Here is a 16784-nt window from a genome sequence, read left to right as displayed (position 1 = left end):
TGGAGGCACAGCAGAGCTGCACTGCCTCTGCTCCAAACAGGCTGGATTCTATCCAGCTCTGATCCAGAAGTAGCAGAAGCTGGGTTTGCATGATTTACCTCACTAACAGATCCTGACTTTCAGGGCAATTATGCCTCTGAAAGAGGGCACATTACTGTGAGGCTGTGCCTAAGCACTGCAAGTACATTCATGTCACCCTGTGTCCCTCCGGCCCTGTGTCCCTCCAGCCCAGTGCTCAGCTGCAACACACTCAGATCTATTTAGGAGGTACACTTGGAGGCAGCACTTGTACTGTCCTCTGGAATGTACTCTTCGAGGAGAGGAATTTGAGGAAGAACAAAAAAAATGTTTTATCTGAGTTTTACCTGTCATCTTCTGCTTTGTTTTGTTTTTTCCTTCCTGCTTTCTCAGGTCAAAAAAGTTTTTCAGCTTTATAGAAGGTTGTCTAGTGAAGAATTATATGCAGCGACCTTCTACAGAGCAGCTGTTGAAACATCCCTTTATACGTGACCAGCCAAATGAAAGGCAAGTCCGAATCCAGCTTAAGGACCATATAGACAGGACCAGGAAGAAGAGAGGAGAGAAAGGTATGCAGCTTCCAAAAATCGAGTCTTTGCAACTTGTCAAAAATGCATATATTTGTCCTGCTTTGCATTCTAAATCCTCACCCCTAGAAATGCTACTATAGCCCAAATCCTTAAAAAATTCTTTTTTATTTCATAATTTGACTATTGGAAGGCTTTGTTTTGTTCTGTCCTTTACAGAAAAAGTAAATTTCAAGCGCTGTATTTTCTGATACATTAAGTTTACTCACTTCTTAGCCACTGCCTCTTCCATACAAGCATTAAACAGTATTTAGGAAGATATTGGCATATATTGGCACATATTCCCTTCCCTTTCTTTAGTCTGTGGTAGGTTCATATCCTGGAATGAGGCCATAAATCAGACTCACAGGAAATAACCCATCACAAGAGCTGTGAAGCAAATGTTTTGGGCAGCCTCTTCTCTTTATTCAAGTGGTGCTGAAGTTCTTCAGGTGTCTTGTCTTACATATAAAACCTGGTGATGTTCAGGGAATTTGCTGGAAGTCTTCTGCAAAGCACTGTGCCACTTTACAGGTCTGGGAAGATGAGCTTATATGTATAAAGAATCAGTTCTAGGGTCTGTGATAGATCTTCTCACTGAAGGGGACAGGAACTGGTTTACTGAGGTGCTACTGCAACTCCCCACTGTTCTAATATTAAAGTTAAGTACTATCCAGGCCTTTGTTTCTTTCCTGTTAGATGAGACGGAGTATGAATATAGTGGAAGTGAGGAAGAAGAGGAGGAAGTGCCTGAACAAGAAGGAGAGCCAAGGTAATAATTGCTTTTGGGATGGTTTTGGGCAGTCCATGCCAAGTAAGTGTCAAGGTCCATGGTTATAAATCAGCATGCTAAATTTCTGTCTCTCATTAAGTGAATGCACAAGCCATACAACCCACCCAAAGGGCTTGAATACCTATGCTGTGACTGCTAAAGGTTTGAAAGCTCCCCTTCCTATGACTTAGAGCCAACAAACTCTGGATGGAGGGAGATTTATGGCAAATATGATTGATCAGGGTCTCCACATTGTCCTTATTTTGTTTGGCCTCATTTCACGCCTTCTACTGAGAGTGTGTGTTTGATATACATCCAGTGTCTTTGCTCCGAAAGAAATGAGATTAAACTTCAACATCATGATATATTTTATTAATGTTCCCCTGCTTTGGCAAAGGTATTTAATGGCCTATCAGGCTTTATCATACAGAAGGCTTTAACTTCCTCTTGTTGCAGTTCCATTGTCAATGTGCCTGGAGAATCAACCCTCCGACGTGATTTCCTGAGACTGCAGCAGGAAAACAAGGAACGGTCTGAGGCCCTTCGGAGACAGCAGCTGCTGCAGGAGCAGCAGCTCCGTGAGCAGGAGGAGTACAAGAGGCAGCTGCTGGCAGAGAGGCAGAAACGCATTGAGCAGCAGAAGGAGCAGAGGAGGAGGCTAGAAGAGGTAGAAACAGGAGACTGGAGTTTGGGGGGCAGATATCTTCTTGCCCTTTTGTTTCCCATTCCCATGCCCATTTAAGAAAGAGTTCCCTGTAGCCCCAGCACATCTCAGGAAAGAAAACAACATGTGAAAGTCCACCTGCAAACGCAGAGCAAAGTACTTAAATGCATGCCTGGCTGCTTGAATATTAGATGTCTTCCAAGCATTTGAATATCCAGCAGCTCCTATGGAGACAGCAGGAGCCAGAGCTGGGTTGTTTCAAGGTGTTTTTTGTGGGGTAGGCTGTGTCTTGGTCTCCATCTAGGCTTTAGGTAGGTGTAGAGAAGAGGATACATAAATTATTTGCAGATGGAATTTTTTCTCAAGAGTACTTTTTTGGGGGTCCATAACATTTTTCAGATTTCCCTTCAAAGCTTTCTCAAACATCTGTGTTTGGTACTCATTCGTGGTAGTTAGAAGGCTGTTTTTTAATGTATTTCTCTCTCATGCATAGTAGCTTAATGATTAAAGCCACCTAGATCAAAAGATAATAAAATCACTTGGATTGCAAGGGGCCTTTAAAGGTAGATCTATAAATTTGTTTTATAAATCAGTGTTAAAATTATAATTCTGCAGGAATTACAAATATGTAAATCAATCATTCTTTTGTGATATGGTAATATGCAGTTTCTATACGCTACTGGAAGACAAAAGAAAGTGAATGTATGTGAACAATATTGTTCTGTCATACTTTTCACCTCCCAAGATCTCATGTACATTTTTATATATACACACATATGTATGTAGATAGAATATGCAGTGTGAACTTCAGAGGTAGGAGGATTTCAAAACAGCTCTTCAGGCCAGAGCTGGGTATGACACAGAGCCAAAGTGAAACCAATCCTCTGGCTCTTCAGGAAGTGCAGGGTCAAATTCCAGTTGTCCTTGAAGGACCTCTTGCTTGAGTCTCTGTTTCAACCGTCCACTTAGCAATGATGGAAAAACTACACCCAGTCTGGTTTTCCAAATCCTGGTAATGTTTAATGAGGATGCAACCAGGACCAAATGTTGATTTGCATCCTGTGATGTGTTTGCATAATAAATAATACAAAGTTCCAAATACCTTTCCAGGTCACATTATGCTCCTTATCCCTCTTTTTCAAAGTGCAAATGAGTTTAGTGCTGCTATAAGGAGGGATTGGTAGCTAAGATTCAGCCACACATGAATCCAGGAGGAGGGACAAGGGGGAGGCATATAAACTCCATTTCTCTTCTGTTTCTTCCCCACCCTTCAGAGAATGCCAAGATAAACATCGTAGCACTTCCAACTGTTTTTAGACTCTGTAGCAGTTTTGTGGGGGGAGTAATTAATAAAAAAATATAGTAGGAAAATATGAAAATAAAATACTGATATTGTCAAAGGTGGGTAAAAGTTGAGATACCACTTAGCCTCTCAAATTTTTCTTATTGCAGGAATCAATGATTTCTTTTAAATGCCTGTTTAATCTCTAAGGTTCTGCAGGCAGTATTTTTTTGTCGAGGAAGAGGATTACAATTAAATTATCTAGGTCATTTAACTTTAGTAATCAGTGCAACTCTTAAAATCTGGATTTTCTTTTTAAAATAACGGAGCTGGTGCTGCTAGTAGTGGAAACAAAGCAATGCCTCATTTTCCCTACATGGTTGAACGTTTTTGGGGATGTTGCAGGTACAATTGAATGAGCAAGTGAAAAACAAAAGGCAGTTATGTTTAATCAGTCCTGCTTTTTAAAATACAAAATAAAACCAACAGCTTCCACAACCACAAGACAGCATGTAATGTAGATTGTATTACTGAATAAGGTTGCACAGTAAAACATGTAAAATTTGTAAGATAAAGGCTTTTTACCTTGTTTTGATCTATAACCTCTGCCTGGTTCCCTTGGAGGCATAAATAGGAATGATGAGTTAGAAAAGTTTCATTTTGCAGGTGATGGTGTGGGCCAATTGTTCATCAAGTGAAGTAAAACAAAAAGGCTCACATTTAGCTTTCAAAAAAACCCCACTTAGTTCATTGGATCTTGTGTAGGAAAAATGTATGATCCCAAGTGGTTTTTAACAAAACAGCAGCCAAAACAAGCTCTTTCAGATGGGGGAAGGGCGGTAGACATAAATTTAGATAAATATCAGTGTTGTGACACAATTGAAGGCCAAAATATTGAAATGTTGTCACTTTGTCCTTAACTCACCCCCCTGTTTTGATGAAGCCTGTAAACAATGAAGAGCAAAGCTTGGTAATGGAAGTTAAGATTAGTGTCAGGCATTGAAGCTCAGGGCGTTCATAACTTTGTTGATATTTTTACCAGACTTGCTTTCTTGTAATTTTCCTTGTGTAAGGTATGTTTGCATATACCTATTTAATATTCTTCGGTAGAATTTTATGCATTAGATAATCTTCCTGAGCAAGTTGCATATACTTCCCCCGCTCCCCGCTTCCTAAATTAAAATTGAGGGCTTGTTCTTACAATGCTGGCACAGAGCCTAGACAGTTTTGACCGAGACTGTAACAGGAATGGTGTTTAGGACATCTGCCAAAAACTGTAATTCTCAGCTGTATTAGAGAAAAGATTACTTTTTAAAAGGCATATAGGTGACTTCTAAAACTCGTTGTTGCAGGAACCTTGTAATTTGTGTGTTACTGGGGAGGAGAAAATGACATGTGGTCAACCTACAGAAAATTACTTGAGAATTTTGGGAGGGGGATTTATTTGTCCAACCCACAACCCTCCTTCAGGAGTCATATAAAGACTATCAACTCTGTAGGTGTTTAGATAGTTCAGACAAGAAATCTGAGCTGTTCCTGGCTGTTCTAATGTGTGTCTGTGTTTCTGTTCAGCAATATGGAGTTAACTGCTCCATGGTATCAAAAGGCATTTGAATTTGTACTTTGCAAGACTGAGTCTGGTTTGGGAAATTCAGAATTGTCTGTGGTGGAATCCCATTCTTTGTGGACCTCTGCAGTTCAGGATAGCTTCATTAAATGGTGTCTCTTTCCCTGGTTATGAGAACCTGAGATGGATGTTTTTGAAGTGGTAGGTTATAGCTTCACTGGCAAGTAGTACAGTCCTGTAGAAGCAGATTGTGAAGCACAATAATTAAAGTGCTGAGGACCTGAAGACTTCAGGTGTTTAAAGACAGGAGGAATTCCTTTGGGCTGGCTGAGGTCTAGACTCTGTGCCTGCTTGTGGTTGGAGTGCATCAGCCTTTTTAATTTCATCCAAAAGGTGTGGTTGGCACTGCAAGACATCTTCAGAATACGAAACAAAACTGGATAAGTGGATATGTTTGGATGATTCACTTCAAAAGAGCACTCCTGATCTGAACCAAGATGCTAATGTAGGTGTACCTGCGGCAGTTTTTGCCAGGGCTTTATTTCTTTTACAGAAGGGGAACATATTCTTATCTACTTAATTTGAATTGCTTGCTGCTTGGATTGGTACTGAGTAAGAAGTTCTACTTCTGGTTTATCTCTAGTGTGGACAAAGCAAAAATCTCTTCATTAATCTTGCCAATTCTCTTCCTTAGCTGATACCAGGCTACCTAATTCTTTGTGAAAGAAATAATTAATGTATATATTCATCAATCTTCTAATGAATATAAGGCACAGTAATAATATTATAGGAATTTAAAATTAGAGGATCTGTATCTATTTTCAGTATTTTCCTGTATAAATGAGGGCCTGAATTCATTGGTATAGACCAACTGCATGTGTAGTTGCATTGCCCCCTCCTGGTAAATCATGCTCTACTGCATGGACTTCCAGTTTGGAGATATCAGGTTCCGTTGTGAGATCATCATTATTGCACCCTAAAACCAGACAAGGAGCCAGAGTATTGACACTGTATGTTCTTTGTGATTTTTTTTTTTTTAATAATATTTGCATAGTAAATGCCCATTTTGTGAAATGCAGTAATTTGAGGCAGTATGGGCTGTGTCAAAATTCAGTTTTGGCATGTCTAACATTCCTTTGAAGAGTTCTTGCCTTACTTTCTGGTTGACAGTTAGCTCCTTGGAAATAAGCTTTTCATTTGACATGTGCAAGAAAGTTGTTAATACAGAACCCAACTAAAGAAGATCTGGATATGCATCCATAAGTTCAGGAATTTAGATCTATGCCTGCTGTTTATTGGACAACAGTCAGGCCTTTTTTGTAGTGCATGACAGAAAATTATAGTATCTGACAAAATCACACTTACTAAATTCAGAAGGCAAATTTTTATACATAGAAATACGACATTGGTTTTAACTAATGGTTTCCTCTGTCCCTCTCCCCTCCTTTGGGCAAGCCTAAGGAACACAGTGATCAGGGTTTTGGTGTGTCCTCATGGAAGAGTTGCTAGAGGCAGTCAGGAAGGCAACCTTATGCCAACAGATGGATGCAAGAAAGTCAGATAAAGGGCTGGCTCTGAAGACAGGTTGGGTCAATACAACTTGCCACCAATCACCTTTGGCATTGCTTTGACAAGATGTGGACTAGGACCCAAGAGATGTAGGTTTCCTCTCCGTGGGCATGTTAAAAGTAAATTCCACTTTGTTAGTGACCGCTGGTTTGATGCTGGAGTTTCAAAGACCACGTGCAAATAAAGTGAAACCTTTCTTTTACAGCTAGGGCTGGGAATAAGGGGATCATGCAGGGTGTCTGTGCAGACTCCTGTGGTGCCAGGTACCTCCCTTCCCACTTGCCTGGCAGGAGGTTGAGGCAGTGTCTGATGGGAAGGTGGAAGTAATGCTGAGAAACCACATCTCCCTGCGTACTTTGGCGCGTAGACAATAGCACATTTGTGATATTTGACTTAAATCCTTTTTCTGCCCCTGTTCTTTTGCTGGGTAATAAATATCTGCTGTTGTGCTGAGCTTGATATCTGGATCAAGGTTTGCTTAAAAATCTCATCTTTTAACAATTGATTCTGTTTATTTTGCGATGCCATGGGAAGCTGGCTCTCTTAATCAATTTGTAGCTTATTTTTCTCATATTAAGTTCAGTTATTTATAATTATTGCTGAATACTTCTGAATTAATTCAAGAAGCAATAAATTTGCCTGTCTTCCTTGTAGTGAGAATGATGCCATCCTGAGATCTGCAATATATCCACTTAACAATGTCAACACAATATTGTTTGAGTTGATAAATGTGCATATTATATTAACCAGCCAGCAGTGTGCTGTCTCTTGCATCCTCAAGGCAGCAGAATTATTGTACTTCACATCTTAGTTTTCTTAAACAAAAGCCTGTCAGACTTGATTAGCCAAGAAGGACCTGAATATATTGACTTAAATGTAGAAATTACTTGACACTGATGCATATATTCAGAAATAAAAGTGCCTACTTAATCCTTTTACAGTGCTTAAAAAATGAGGGAGAGGAAGCAGTGAAACCTATGAAATGCACCGCGTGCCATAGCTGCCTTGCAGCACTTTTGCTATTTTTATATCTACATTCATTGAAGAGAGCTGGCTTAAGCAGGAGTGAAAAGGCTGGTAAATGGATTTAGTTGGAAGAGATGCAAGAGCAAGGAAGCTGTGTTTCTGAGAAGATACAGAAAGTGGGGGGAGATAAAAGAGCTTATGTCTTGTGGCACAGGAAGGTGGTAGTGAACCCAGGCCAGGAAGGAGGGTGTCATCGTTACAGTGTGGGTGTATTTCCACAGTGGTCTTCAGGAAAGTCATGTCTTCCCCCAAACTGTAGTTAATGAAAGAGAATTGGAAAGCAGCCTATATAATTTAAGTGCTACTAATTGATGGAATCATAGAATGGTTTGTATTGGAAGGAACTTTAAGGACCATCCAGCTCCAACTCCCCTGCCATGGGCAGGGGACAGCTTTTAGTGCTCAAAGCCCCATCCAGCCTAGCCTTGAACACTGCCAGGGATGGGACATCCACAACTTCTCTTGGCAGAAAAGCTCAGAAAACCTCCTCTGTCATGTCAGTATTGATTCCAGAAGATGGAAAGGCTGTTGATCTTTCAATTACTTCATAATAATTGCAGGAAAATGTGCCAGGCAGAGAAAGCTCATCCCACAAAGTAACACAGTGAGCGTAGGTCAGCCTTTGCTTTTTCAGTTGAGCACAACTATGAAACTCACACCAGTAACTGTATTTGTGAACACAAATAAAAGCTTAGTGTGAGTGCTCTTTCTTGCAAGACTATTTGGAGTGCCTTAAGACTGGCAAATCTGTGGTGGCTTTGCTTCAACAGAAATTGGGGATGGTATTAACCTGAACCTAAATGTGATAAGGAATAACCAATGTAGGTTTTCATTTTTGTTCTTGGGATTAAATTTGTGCATGCTATTTTTTGGTTTAAATCTTTTCCATATATTTTAGCATATTATAGAAACCTATAAAGAAAGTAAATGTAGAGATATTCCCAGTTGATGGTTGAAAAGGAGGCAGCTGGGTCTTTTGACACTTAGGCAGTTGTGGGAGGCTGCCTGGGATTTCGAGGTAGGTGGAGTAACTGGATGCTTCTGCTGAAGTGCAGGAAGAATTGGTCACGACTGTATGGGCATTTAAAATGTCTCCTCTGAAGTCATACGTGATGCTCTGTAGACATAAATGAGTCAGTTCATGCTTTCTAGAGCTGTTTTCCAGGTTCTTTACTGACTTGAGCAGACCTAATCAGCACCAGTTTGTATTTGGGTCATGTGTGGAAGCTTATCTGTATAAGTGTAAATCTTACTTCAGCTGTTTTTCCTCTTGTACATATAGGTGCTTTTGATGTTCTGGGAGGGGCTGAGGTGCTATTGGTCAGCCTTCCTTCTCTCCTAGGCAAAGTTTTGGGCAGTGCATTAAAATAAGCTTGGATGTTGGGCCAACACCACAAAATTCTTAACAGACCATGAATTGTCCTAAGAGACAAGCTACTAACAGAAAGTTCAGACAGTCGTCATTTGAGTTAGCTGATTCAGTAGGGCTGATCATTCCCTTTTGGCAGCATGTGGGTTGCTGATGTCCAAAATGTTGTCATCTCTGAGTTCAGCAGTTGTTCAAAGGTTGAGTTTTGGGTTAGCCTCTCTTGAAGAGAGCAGTGAACTTCCACACCTCAGTGGTCATCAGGAATATGGTCCATGATTTTGTGTGTGTGTGCATGAAGAAACCAGGGAGTGTAAGTGAGGCTGCTTTTTAGGGATGGATGTGTGCTGGGTATGAGTTTATTTTCCTGGTGGAACACTTGCATAAAATGTTTTGTCGCTCAGTTGCAGAGCTTGCTAGTCCTGGTAAATCCCGCTCTTCACCATAGAAAACAACTCCACCTCTTTCTTTGATAACAACAAAAGTAAAACTCTGTGGTTTCTTTTCCCTTTTTGTAGCAACAAAGAAGAGAAAGGGAAGCTCGAAGGCAACAAGAGCGTGAGCAAAGGCGGAGAGAACAGGAGGAAAAAAGACGTCTGGAAGAAATGGAGAGGAGGCGTAAGGAGGAGGAAGAGAGAAGAAGAGCAGAGGAGGAAAAGAGGAGGGTAGAAAGAGAGCAGGTGAGTCCATGATACAGATATATGTGCAATAGGTTTGTTTCTTCTAAATTCTAATCTAATTTTTTAAAAAGTAGTAAGCCTAAAGCAGCTTAGAGGCAACCTAACACTAACTCTTTCATCTTTGTTGTTTTTGACAGCAAATGCACTAACATAGGATTGTAGGGCTTTATGGAAAATTCTGGCAGCCTCAATATTCCCTCAAAAAAGAAGTCTTGTTGCAGTACTCATTCTAAATTCAGCTCATGCCATTGGGCTGGACTAAAAATCACCAGAATTGGCAAAATCATCACTGGGGCTGAAAATTGTTTCTAGGCTTGTCTTGCTGGATCAGTGGTTCTTACAGGACATGCCCCTGTTCAGAAGGCTTCCCAAGAGAAGAGCAGCTCTGTTGTGTGTCAACTTCTGGCACAGAATTGGTCATTGTCATGAGCTTTGAATACTCTGAATTTGAGATGGAATCTTTGAGCTGCAGAGGATTTTCCATGCTAGAACTTAAATATACAGTTCTGCTCTCTTACTCTGTTTAAAATCAGTAATGTGTGCCCATTCAGGCAACAAGTATATCTTAAGTTATGCCAGTGTGCCCTTTATACATTGAAAGTACAACTGAGAAACACGTTAAACGGTGAAATTCAGCTGCTATATTTATGCATGAAATCTGCATGTTTTAAAATCCTTTAATAACTTTAATCAGGGCGATAATCAGAGCAACACTTACTGTGCATGTGCTGCAAAATAATGATCACAAATAAAGGGCCAAACTGTCCTAGAGGCTGATTGCAAATTTCTCATTAACTTCAGGAATGCTGGGTTTGGCCTGACATACCTTAATTTTTTTCTTACATAAATTCACTGTATTTGAGATCATTGATGATTGTGTTACTGGGAAATTTTATTGTGTTTGTTTATGTTTCAAAGATTCTTGAGTCAAAAGGAGAGAAGACTAACCAGTGGGAATAAATATATGGAAAATTTCTAATTACTGCACAGCAATTTGCTTTTGGGCAGACACCGGGTATTCCCCCAGCTGCTTTTTAAACTGTTGAAATGCTAATTACGCACAGTGCCAATAATGACAAATGGTTAATTGGTGTGGCCAAGCTGAACCACTTTGAATTTTCATTCTTTTTTTGAGAAGAAAAGACATATTCCCTCTTAGAATTTTTGTAAACTCAAACTGTGGCTCAGCCAATGTGCGTAACAACAGTATAGTGTATCTCATCAGTCTGTCACAAGACTTTCTATAACTGCCATCACTGTATCACTGATCCATTAATTTCTTTATGCATACACTGTAAATGTGTGTGTGTGTGCTTGTGTGTGTGCGCATGCACATGTTACATACTTCCATTAATTGCATGATAGGATGTTACCAGCTTGGGTTTGGTGCTTCAGAGTCTGAGTTCTTCCAGGGGGTAGGTGAAGTGATGGGTAAATGTCTTGGCCTGTTGAGGCTGCAGGTGAAGAGATGGCTAGACGGCAAGGGCAAGCAAGTTTGGTCTAATATCTGTTTCCTGGTGGATGTTTGTTTGTGTCATAACCATCGCATAATTCAGCAAGGCTGGCAGTGTTTGCTCAGGAGAGGCTTCTGGTGAGGGCGGCAGGGGAGACTTGGCAGAGCAGGTCCCAACTGCACTTGGCAGAGCCCGTTTGGGGGAGCTTGCTCCAGCTCTGCCTACACTATGCCTGGCTCTAGCTGTTGCTAACAGTTCATCGCACCAGTGCAACACACTAATGTTTAATACAACTTGCATGTGACTTTGTATTGGCTGTGTTGAGTCAGACTTGCTGTGTTTTAACTTTCCAAAACCTTCAAGTGCATTTTGCTGCTTCTTGAAACCACTTCCAAAATACATAAATGAGCTCTGGCCTGTGCCGGCAACATTTGCAGGAGCACAAATTTCAGAACAGAAAGGGCCAAAATCTAATGCTTAGGAGACAGGGCTTCCTAAATTGTTCTACAGGCACTAATCCATCCTGAAGTGCATTTCTCATTAAAGCTGAACTGGGGAAGTAGCGTGTGGTGTTCCACCCAGGGGGTTCTGATGCATTCCTTTTGAATAAATTTATTGCTGGGTAATTTCTATGTGACAGGAGTATATCAGGCGACAGCTAGAAGAGGAGCAGCGGCACTTGGAAATTCTACAGCAGCAGCTGCTCCAGGAGCAGGCCATGTTACTGGTAAAGCACTGTATCTGTTTTGTTCAGTAGCTATAGGATCCATTTATCCAGCCAGTCCTAGGCTTCCCTCAGTCGGGCACAGCTGCACTGACAGTATGACAACAAAGGAGCTTGATTAAAAGGCCATTTATGCTAGCGTTGTGGGCTGACAGGCACATATGAGAAGTGCTGTATGGTCACACTGCTTTCTGGGCAATAAGAGGAGGTTTTATGTTAAAGTGGAACAGTTCTGGTGTGGTGGTCGAGTTTCTGAACAGACCTTGGCATTCAGTGAAGAACTAGAGTGCTTGTGTTGCAGATCAAAAGCACACATGATATGTAAATCCACCCCAGGATACAATGGCCTAGTGTTGGTCTAAATCATTGTTTTATGAACTTTACGCTGGATTTAGTATAAATAACTCTTTTTTTTTTCCCTTTAATAAAAATCAGTTTTGACATAACTCTCCAACCATGTCAAGCTTAGCAGTACACTTATGACTTTCCCAACATAAGACGCAAATCATATGGGTCTAACTTAGCTCTTGGTTACACATTAACAACAAAATAAACAAACAAAGAAAAAAGCAACAGCAACCAGAAAGGTGCATTTTTAATGGGATTGGTAGGGACACATCCAGCATAAAGTCAGTGTCATGTCTTGAATTCCTCACCTGTTCTCTCAAAGGAATACAGATGGCGAGAGATGGAGGAACACCGACAGGCAGAGCGACTCCAGCGCCAGTTGCAGCAGGAGCAAGCCTACCTCCTGTCGCTGCAGCACGATCACAGGCGGCAGCAGCAGCAGCAGCAACAGCAGCAGCAGCAACAGCAGCAGCAGCAGCAAGAAAGAAATAAACAAAGCTATCATACCCCTGAGCCAAAATCCCACTATGAGCCTGCTGAAAGAGCACGTGAGGTAAGTCCTGCTTGTCAACAGGAGTCTCCTAACTGCTTCTCTGCCTGCTGGCATCAGCATGACTGCAGTTCTGCTACAGTATAGTTGGAGGCCAATGCACCACTCAGAAGGGCAGGATATTTTAAACTGTTGTCTACTGGTTTTCAAGCCTGAGAGCACGTTCTGAGTACTTTTGCTGCAATCACTGGAGTTCAGAGTTTTGAGACATAAAAGTTGGACAGAAGGTGTGTAAGGCTGCAGACTAAGGGGACCTGGTTTTGGAAGTATGTTATGAAGTTAATCTGTGCTTCATCAGACGTGTTTTCTTAGGAAACATTGGTGCAGTTGGCGATCTGTGTCTCTGGCAAGTACTGGTGATTTGAAATTGAGAGGCAGTTGGAAAACACAAACCTGTGATGAATGTTAGCACTCAGCACATGTTTACACATTTGATGTTTTAACTTACACTCTTCAAAATTTCCTTCTCGTGACCACAAACCTGAATTTCATTAGTTTCATTTCTGAAGTGTTAAGTATTCTCTGCTGAGATCGTGTCCCTCTCTTTTGAAACTGTGGTGCTGCCTTCTTGGACTTCAGGCACTCACAGGTTGATCTGAAGTGCTGTTTCTTTCAGTGAGTGGCCCCTGTCTTCACTGGTCCATGAGTAACATTGCTAAGCAAGTAAATGCCTCTTTGATGTATATTTGGCTTGCTTTCTTCTTTTAAGTGATCTTATTCTTATGTTTCCCTTGAGCACCATACTGCCCACAAACCACCAGGCTGGGCAGTGTTAGTCAAAGCTCTTAATGGCATGCATCAGCTGCATGTGGGAACTAGGCAAATACATTTTGGAACAAGAACAAAAAATATACTTAGGTCTACTGAACATGATAAAATAGTTCTCGGTTCAGCTTAATCCAGTAGTGCTTCTTAGTCTTTGAAGTATTGTTGTTTGGGCTTGGTGGACACAAGCCCATTTTATTCTAGATGCTGTTGTCCGAGTTCATCATAAACCATGTTTGTGCTATCTCATCCATTCTGCTTGATGGTTGAAGTATCTGATATGTCTTTCTTACTTGGAAGAAGTTCAGACTTGTCTGGTATGTGGTGGTGCAGACATGAAACCAGCCCTCTTGTCCTTGTTGCATGCTGTTATAGTGCCAGTCCAGCACTTCTGTCTAGCCTGAATGCTGGCTTTGGAGGGATGCAGAGCTGTATCTGCTCCATTTTGCTTTCAGAGTTGAAAAGGAAAGAAACTCATGAAGATTCAAGTGTTACATCTTTTGGGAGAACCACTGACTCAGTTGTTTGTCTGTTGTAGTCTTTTTCTTTTTGTGAGTGCTCTAGCTAGAAAGAGTAAAGATACATAAAAATTGGTTAGTAGTCGGACCTTCCCAGAGATTGTTGTGTAATAGTCTTTTTTTAAAAGTGTGGTAAAAGTATACCCATAGTGTCTATACCTGGCAGTGGCAATGACATCAGTTAATCCTAACAGCAGACATTAACTCGTTTTTGACATAAAACATTGGCAGTGGCAATGACATCAGTTAATCCTAACAGCAGACATTAACTCGTTTTTGACATAAAACAGTGAATTGGAACGAGTGTTGCCTCATACTTTGGGCTGTACTGCTCTCCAGAGAAAATGTCTGCCTACAGAGATGCTGACCATTGGGATGGTAAGCTGAAGTGGACTAACTTTCCTCAGTGGCAAATTTTAATGGTGATTAGGTTTTTTTTTCCACTGCGGTAGCAATGAGGTTGTAAGGAAAAGGACTTCTAAGGTTCAATTTGGGAAACAGCAGGGAACTTAGAACTTAATACCATTTTCAGGTCCAGACAGTCAGATGACCAGAACAGGATCTGTTTATATCCAGGGATGCACTCTTATCTCCTTCCCACTTCTTGCCTGGTTTTGAGGACATGTTGCTCATGCAGTTTATGTGCTTTGTGGATGAAACTTCCTATCATCTTCAGCTAGAGATGTGAAAACCTGTTTCTTCAGACAGAAGGACTTGAGGCTTTTCCTTATTCTATTCATAACAAGGAGTCTGGCCTGTTTTTTAAATTTTAAAGAATGGCTCTGTGAAGTTGAACACAGTGGTGAAAATGATTGCATGATGAAGATGCTTGCCTCCATTCTTGTACTTCCTAAAACATGGTGTGTTTTGTGTAGACGTCGCAAAAGCTTGTCTGCTTGTTCCTGTAGGCAAACTGGTACTATCCTCAAATTTTGGAAAGCAAAGGTAGGTTGGGTTTGTAAAGGAGCCCACCTGAGGTGAGGAGTCTGGAATCTTGCCTCTGTCTTCTGGTAGCCAGTCTCTCCAGACCATCACTGCCAGGGAACAATTAGGAAATTGTTCCAGCACTGGTTTTGTGCCCTGGGCAGAAGGGTTAAAGCAAATTAAATCATCCCAAGCTGCCAGTGTGATCTTTGGTGCTTTGATAAAATCGTGGGAGTTTAACATTCCTCAGAGGCAGCTTCCCTGGCAGAAAAACACATGCTGCCTTGGTTCCAGCAGCAGACTGTCTTAGGAAATGGGAAGATATTTCCTTTCTGTCTGTAGCCTCTCTCTGTCCCTCGCCCTTCATAACTCTAATTTTTTTCTCAGTTTTTTGGCCTTGAAAGAGGTGATGTTTCTGCATGGGGACCTTGCTTGATACTCTTCTGAGGACTGGGCACATTCTGATCTAGTCTTCCACTCAGCAAGCTCTTGAGGTTAATATAAGATCAATTCTACACCTTCCTGAGAACAGGAAACAAGTTGCTGGGGCTGTCCTCTACAGCCTTTGAGTTTGTGCTGGAACTGTTTGATAAGAGAGAGGATGATCAGTGCTACACTTTTGTGCCTAAAGCTGAACAGACTTCAGTATTACCTGGTAGAGAAACATATCCCACTTCTTCTGTTGCCAAAGAGAGAAGCACAGAAAAGCAGATAATGTAAAACCATTGGTTGCATAAGGTGGACAACTAAAGTAAGGGATAGCAACAGGAAATGTACTTTTGTATTGCGAAGTTGTTTCTGGTTTTGTATGTCCTTTTTATTATCTGTGAGGAAAATACTGATGGATAATAATTAGTGTAGGCAGAAAGAAGCCCCATGATGGTCTTTCATCATATTATCTCAGTCTTACTACCTACCTTCTCTCTTCCTGGTATGGATTATCCATATTGGCATACTTGCTGCTTTGGTGTAGTTCATTCAGTGAACTTACAGTGCTGGCAAAAGTGGTAGGGAGAGAAATCCTGCCAAACCCCAAATGTGTTTGGTTTCTTTGTGGTAAAGAAAAGGTGGTACTCCCCTTTGTATTTCTACTGTAATTGGTTTTACTCACTTGAGGCTTAACCTCCATTTATTTTGGCTTAGGTGGAGGAGAGATTTAGAAAAACTAATCAGGGCTCCCCTGAAGCACAGTCTAAACAGATGGGCAAAGTGTTGGAGCCACCAGTGCCTTCAAGATCAGAGTCCTTTTCCAATGGAAACTCAGAACCTGCTCAGCCTGCCCTGCAGAGGCCAATGGAGCCCCAGGTAAGTGCCCAGGAAAATCTTGGTGAGCCTGGAGGGAATGCACAGGTCCCAACATGTTTCCTTCGAATTTGCAGATCTTTGCACTTAGAAAGCCTTTTGTAATGGGTAGTACTGTTGCACAAAACAGCTTATTCTGCAGATTTACTCTTTGTTTATTTTTGCTTATTTTATTGACAAACTGATGGATTTGTGGGTTTGGTGTTTTGGTTTGGTTTGGGTTTTTTAATGTTAGAGCTAGACTAGAACTGTTGCATCCCATTATTATCTGTTCAGTGGTGACACAGTGGGTTAAATGCTGGTGACAGTTGCAGGGCATTTTACAATTCAGAATTTGCTCTGTGCAAGGTATTTACTACTAAAAAGGATGCTCAGGAAAAAGTGCACTTGGTTTTTAAAATTCTTGCAGAAAAAAGCTAACTAAACAGGTGGGTTTTAATAGTATGAGCACTGTTTCAAAGAGCTTTGCAAAACATGTCTAAGAAAAGCAAGTTTGTTGTCAGTAGGCCTGCAGTTGCTAAATAGAGCTCTGTACCACCCCTGGAAAATCAAGAAGACGTTGATTTGTACCATGCACTGAGCTGCAGGGTAACCATTGTTCTGTTGTTTTTTAACGAAGAGCCTCCAGATCTTGATATCTGATCTCATAGGAGTTATGACATGAATGGAAAAAGTAACCTTTGTCTAAA

At 41.1% G+C, this 16784-nt stretch overlaps 1 protein-coding gene across 9 annotated transcripts in view; it reads left to right on the top strand.

Moving 5' to 3' along the window:
* Nucleotides 1-16784, top strand: part of MAP4K4 (mitogen-activated protein kinase kinase kinase kinase 4) — a 167540-nt gene that overhangs the window by 119474 nt on the left and 31282 nt on the right. For 8 of the 9 annotated variants that reach the window (XM_085054535.1, XM_085054518.1, XM_085054553.1 and 5 more), the window contains exons 10-16: nt 412-587; nt 1284-1356; nt 1813-2023; nt 9349-9510; nt 11605-11691; nt 12359-12589; nt 15937-16098. In XM_085054535.1, coding sequence (XP_084910661.1) covers nt 412-587; nt 1284-1356; nt 1813-2023; nt 9349-9510; nt 11605-11691; nt 12359-12589; nt 15937-16098 — 1102 coding nt within the window. The remainder of the gene's footprint in view (nt 1-411; nt 588-1283; nt 1357-1812; nt 2024-9348; nt 9511-11604; nt 11692-12358; nt 12590-15936; nt 16099-16784) is intronic. The other variant, XM_085054527.1, reaches the window with a different exon arrangement.

This window comes from Lichenostomus cassidix, chromosome 1, assembly GCF_008360975.1.
Source record: "Lichenostomus cassidix isolate B80296 chromosome 1, HeHo_3.0, whole genome shotgun sequence".
NCBI lineage: Eukaryota > Metazoa > Chordata > Aves > Passeriformes > Meliphagidae > Lichenostomus > Lichenostomus cassidix.
Note: the sequence above shows the minus strand (reverse complement) of the source record. Positions and strands in the feature narration are given on the sequence as shown.